Source organism: Sinocyclocheilus anshuiensis, unplaced genomic scaffold (genome assembly GCF_001515605.1).
Source record: "Sinocyclocheilus anshuiensis isolate Anshui unplaced genomic scaffold, SAMN03320099.WGS_v1.1 scaffold1239, whole genome shotgun sequence".
Taxonomy (NCBI): Eukaryota; Metazoa; Chordata; class Actinopteri; order Cypriniformes; family Cyprinidae; genus Sinocyclocheilus; species Sinocyclocheilus anshuiensis.
In genome coordinates, this window is record NW_015540949.1 from 487520 (window position 1) to 493622 (window position 6103).

The following is a 6103-nucleotide window of genomic DNA, read 5'->3' on the forward strand; positions in this document are numbered from 1 at the left end:
AAGAATAAGTTACCAATCAAATTAAATCAGTATTTAAGAAATAAATTTGTACTAGAGAGATGGCATAGAACACACAAGTGGCTTGTATGTGTATTTTCAGATGTTTAATGAGGCTCAGAGGTCGCATGAGTGCAATTAAATTCATGTTGAGGTTAATGTTTTAAATAAAATTTTGAATATAGAAATATTAAATGATTTAAATAACAGAAAAGATACTTTAAAAATTTCGTTCGAACGGCTGATTCATTCAGGAACGAAGTATGTGACTTGTCTTTTTGAATGGGTAATTGAATCATTGACTCACTAGATTCATTTAAAAACGCTGTTCATTCATAAACGAAACACTGTGTTTGAATGGAACAGCGGCTCAGCTGTTCTTTGTTTTAAACTATTTTCGTTGATGAAATAGAGCAAATTAAGGCAATAGTGTTGTAGTCAGACAATATAAGTCACTTAATATTAACTTCTTGTTCAATGAACTGTTGTATTAAATCAATATCACATTTGCAAACTCCCTTAATAATCATTAAAAGCTGTCACTCATCTTAGTTCATCGCGATCTCACAAAACTCCATTATAATCAACGAAGCTCCTTACACTGCACAATGAATCTCTTATTTACACTTTGTCTACACTTTGTTTGTTATAATGAGAGGATACGTCTGTGATGATACATTACTCAATGCTGCAAACCTTTGAAGCTCCCTCATCGCAAACATAAATGCTGATCGGGTCAGTCGCACAGGTGCTCCTAAATATTTTTTCATAGTCGCACGCAGTAGTTTCCAGTCGCAAATGCGTCTGAAATGGTCGCACTGTAGAGCCCTGAGTACCAGTACTGAATGTTTTGAGTTCATGTCCTTGTCAATTCAAAATGTATGTATCTGTTGTGGAATGTGTTTGAAAGTGAATCCTGGGGGACAGAAGTTGTGGGAAAAAATTTGTGTTTGTAATAATTAAGTTTAACTGCTTTAAATGTGGATAAAACATATGCCATCATGTTCAAATATGACTAAGACACATCTATCACCTTTAGATTTCTATGTACATCCCACATTGGCAATATTAATGGAACAGTGATCATTATCGGCCTCAATATACTGGACTCATTTAATACGTCTAATTACCCATATCTAGAGAAAAATCTAGAAATCACTTCTTCAACTTTCCATCCAAATCTTTGACCATCTCTTTGACCTTCCTGTTAAAAATTGCTCTTTTGTAATAGAATTGTTCACATTTTACTTGAATATTCTCATTGGCCAAAAATGTACTCCTCGTGCACCACATGAGCAAAAAGGTGAGGGAGGAGCCCAGAACTGCTGCAAATCAGCAGACTTGAGAGAGCAGGTGGGCGTTACTAAGATCACAAGTGGCAAAACTAACAATAAAAAGACTTGTGTCAGCTAATGTTCTCTTGCACTCTGCCTCCAGACCCATCAGAGCCTGTGCCCTGCTCCAGAAAGAGGAAAGGGGATAGAGAGAAAGCAAAGGATACTTGTAAAGGGGAAGCACCATGGCTGAGTCTACTAACATGAGGCTACGGCTGCCGCTGTTATGCATCATCTTGGAAGTCATCCTCATCATCCTCTTTGGAACGCTGGTGGAATATAACGATGACACTCATGCCAAGCTGTGGAATGAAAACAGAACCGATAGTGATACTAGAAATGATCATGAGAATGAGTTCTACTATCGTTATCCCAGTAAGTGACACTTTTGAATGAATGATGCGTAGAAAACTAGTAAAAATAGGCCTGGATTTTATATTCAGCACTCATTGTTGAGAACATATTTGTGGATCTGATACGATCATGTAACTGGGTAATTATTGAGTAATAACAATAATATGGATCTGTAAATCTATTGAGTTCACCAGTAGAAACACACGTGGTGCCTTTTAACTTGATAACCGAGGAATGTGTTTGATTGGTCGTACTTGCAGACGAACATTGGCCTGAACTGAGTGGTCTGACTGGTTTAAGTGAAGCACGTTTACATTTCAATCAGAATTTGATCTCTTTAAAAGCTTGATTTATTGTTTGTTTTGGGTTTGTCTTTGCAATTGTCATTTCTTGTGAAACTGTAGTTGGATTTCCCAACCACCTCGCTTTACTAAACCCTCATCTTGTCCTTTAATCTCTGCGATCTGCACTAAACTTGCCCTCAGCACCGGACTTGTGTGAAGCACTTAATTACATTTATTGCATTTCATTTATGTCTGCACTGCTAGTCCAGGACACACCTACATGTAAATGATATACAATGACTTAGCAATGGCATAAATCATGTCAGATTTCACCGACTTAACTTATCAGGTTTAACAGAATACTGCATATATTAGGTAGGATAAAGAGAGAAAGGGGCAAATCCTCTGCAAAGAAAAGTGATTTTATTGTCTTGTAAAAGACTTCTTGTCTGTACAGTATTTGATCCCTAATCTTCAACAATATGCATGTTTACCTTTATGGGAGTGGTCGCATCTGTTTTGCTTGTCATTGCTCAACTGCAGGACACATAACAACAGGTGTGACATGAGAAACAACTGCATTCAGGGGTGTATGACAATTGATGAATCACATTTTTATATATTATGTGTTCAAATACAATAAATTATAATGCTCTGCTTTAGGTTGTCTACTTTGTAAGGATGCAAATACATTGCTTCACAGTGCACTTATTGGTTTCATTGAAGGGATAGAAAATTCCATTATCCCTTACTCACCCTAATGTTGTTTCAAACCTATATGACTTTCTTTCATCCTTTGAATGCAAAAGAAGATATTTTGTTCATACAATCACAGTCAGTGGGGTCCAACCAGTTTGGATCCCACTGACTTTTATCTTAGACCAAAAAAAAGAGAGACACAAAATAAATAAAGGTTATTTAGGTTTGGAGAGACATTAGTATCATTTTTGGGTTAACTATCCATTTAAAAGACTTATTTGTCCTGCAGTAAACTCAGCTTACACATAGAGCTCGTAGACTTATTTATGGGCTGCCAAAGAAGGGTGAGTGTGAGAGGTATGTGGGACAGTTTGCCCACAGGGGCCATGCCATCCTCATTGGTGCCCAGGTCAATGGCCAGTTGCTTGGCAACAGTGTAATTGTGTCAAAAGAAGTGAAAAGGGTGAATGAATGGCTCTACACAGAGAAGAACACAGGGGTTAATGCAGGGTTCAGCATACCCATAGTGTAAAATTGGCCCTGAATGGTGCTGCTAAGTACCCATGTCAGAAAAAAACAATTTTCTGTATGTGTCCAGTCCACACACATATCAGTGAGCAATTGCAGTTTATGAGATTACTATTAAAAATGTAAAACTGAGAACGAGAGGGGAAAGAATAGGGAACACAGCTAACTGACTTTGTGTTTTAGGTTTCCAGGATGTTCATGTCATGATCTTCGTGGGCTTCGGGTTCCTGATGACGTTTCTGCAACGTTATGGATTCAGTAGCGTCGGATTTAACTTCCTCATCGCAGCCTTTTCCCTACAGTGGGCCACACTTATGCAGGGCTTTTTCCACGGCTTGCACCATGGCAAAATCCATGTTGGAGTGACTAGGTAAAACTTGAACCCCACATATGACTTTTATGTTTTTGTTTCTTACATCCAGTAGTTTGCATTTTAAAGAGACTGGTGATGTTTGGAGGCCAGCAGCAGTAGTGGCTAATAAAGATATGTTATCAAAGGGCTACAACAGTCAGATAAAATAATGTCTTTGTTTCTGTAAGTGTTAGGTGTATGTGCACATTTGCTGATGCTGTGGCCTTGGGCGTAAAGTAGATTACAGCTGAACACAGCGCCACCAAGTGGACGTGGCGGTTGAGCAGATGACTAGACTCTGCAGCCCCTGACTCACAGACACATGCACTACTGTATTTATAATTACTCACAGTGAATATGTTCGTTCTGCAGCATGATAAATGCAGACTTCTGCACTGGTTCCGTGCTGATCTCTTTTGGCGCCGTTTTGGGGAAGACCAGTCCTGTGCAACTACTTGTTATGGCCATTTTCGAGGTGACATTGTTCGCCGTCAATGAGTTCATCCTGCTTTCAATCCTTGGGGTGAGTGTGAATGCACTGTCTGATCTACAAAAGCACAAACAAGGATCATTGGAATTTTCAGATTTTGCTAATTGTTACTAAATCTGAATTTTCACCTGAAAAACGGAATTTTTGAAATACTGGATACTTGTTTGATAGGGATGCACCAATATTGAAATTTTGGTTGATAAACCAATAACTATTTTTATGTAATGGAAGATAAATGATAAATACAAAAATTATTTTTTAGTGTTTTGTCTAAATCATTAAAAAATCAAATGAAATAAAATTAATCATTTTAAATGCTTCATATGACATACACAATTAAATATTAAATATCGACCAATACAGGTCATTAAAAAATCTCTTACATATTATGCCCCTAATATTATCACGTTTATGTTTCTGTCTAGTTCCTGTCTGTCCTTATTTGGTTCTTTTCCTGTTCTCATTATTTAGTTAATCATCATTCATTAGTTTCCACCTGTGTTAATCAATCATCTTATTAGTCTATTGTTTGGTTCAGTATAAATAGCCCTGCCTTTCCTAAGTTTCTTTGTTGTGTCTCTGTCGTTGAAAGTGGTTGTTTTCTACATTTCTCCCCAGTGGATTTATTAAAAGACTCTGTTTGTTGTATATCTGCGTACTCCTTCGCCTGGCAACCCCTGACAAATATTACCCTTAATATCTCCCACAGGCCTAATAAAGACAAATTCATGGTATTACTATCATAATCACAGTGTATAGCTTGTTGTAAACTATTATATATGTCCTGCATCCTCTGTAGATTGTGTATGAATTGGTTTCTCTTTACATCTAATGCCATTATAAATTATCAGCTGTATAGATTACATTCTAATATGTGTCTTTCATTTATTTTTTGGTCTTGCCAAATGTATTTGTGCATGTAATATGTAGTTACAGCTCCACCTTAGACTTTAACAAAACAAGTTTTACTAGATTACATTTGAGTACTTCACATTTACGTTTACTTTACATCTAAATTAAATATCCACAGAGAAAACTAATAAGCCAAAAACAAATAAGCTGCAGTCTGCATATGGGGTTCAAAAACTATATACATATTTATATTCTTACATTTATGAGTGTAAACATGACAGTACACATTTAAATGTTAACGGTATCTCTAGGTCAATGATGCTGGAGGATCCATGACCATTCATACATTTGGTGCATACTTTGGCCTAGTGGTGACCCGTGTGCTGTACAGGCCAAACCTGGACAAGAGCAAACACAGAAACTCGTCTGTCTACCACTCTGACCTCTTTGCCATGATAGGTAAGTCACCTAAAAAATTCTAACCTGTGATCAACCAGGACTCTCTGATCCACTAAAGCTTGGGTTCTGCTCAGGTACCATCTATCTGTGGATGTTCTGGCCCAGCTTCAACTCAGCCATTACAAACTACGGTGACCCACAGCATAGAACCGCCATGAACACTTACTACTCTCTGGCCGCCTGCACACTGGCTACATTCGCTTTCTCCGCCCTAGTCAACCCCGAAGGCAAACTGGACATGGTGAGCATCCCCTTGTGGCTATCTTTGATACTACGTTACAAACTGCAATGTTACAAACCCTCTTACAAGCCTCTTGTCTTTTTCAGGTGCACATCCAGAATGCCGCACTGGCTGGTGGTGTTGCTGTGGGAACAGCTGGAGAGATGATGCTGACTGCGTTTGGCTCTATGATCGTGGGATTCCTCGCTGGAACTATTTCAGTACTGGGATACAAATACCTCACGGTTAGTAGCGCACATTTCTCTGACACATAACTATAAACATCCACAAGAAGCCTCAGTATCACGTTTGTTGCTGTTTTGGGCTCTTTTAGCCGGTTTTGGAATCAAAACTGAAGATTCAGGACACTTGTGGCATTCATAACCTGCATGGAATGCCAGGGGTTCTGGGAGCTGTAGTGGGTGCTGTCACCGCTGCCCTGGCATCCCCAGACGTTTATGGACATGGGTAAGTCGGTAGTTAATACACTGTGTATATATATATATATATATATATTAGGGCTGCACGATAAAT

At 38.3% G+C, this 6103-nt stretch overlaps 1 protein-coding gene across 1 annotated transcript in view; it reads left to right on the forward strand.

The window, feature by feature from the left end:
* Nucleotides 1-1412: 1412 nt before the first annotated feature.
* LOC107689860 (ammonium transporter Rh type B-like) overlaps nucleotides 1413-6103 on the forward strand; it is an 8538-nt gene continuing 3847 nt past the window's right edge. The window contains exons 1-7 of the mRNA XM_016488031.1: nucleotides 1413-1706; nucleotides 3380-3566; nucleotides 3921-4071; nucleotides 5202-5349; nucleotides 5424-5590; nucleotides 5677-5814; nucleotides 5904-6037. Coding sequence (XP_016343517.1) covers nucleotides 1517-1706; nucleotides 3380-3566; nucleotides 3921-4071; nucleotides 5202-5349; nucleotides 5424-5590; nucleotides 5677-5814; nucleotides 5904-6037 — 1115 coding nt within the window. The 5' untranslated portion in view covers nucleotides 1413-1516. The remainder of the gene's footprint in view (nucleotides 1707-3379; nucleotides 3567-3920; nucleotides 4072-5201; nucleotides 5350-5423; nucleotides 5591-5676; nucleotides 5815-5903; nucleotides 6038-6103) is intronic.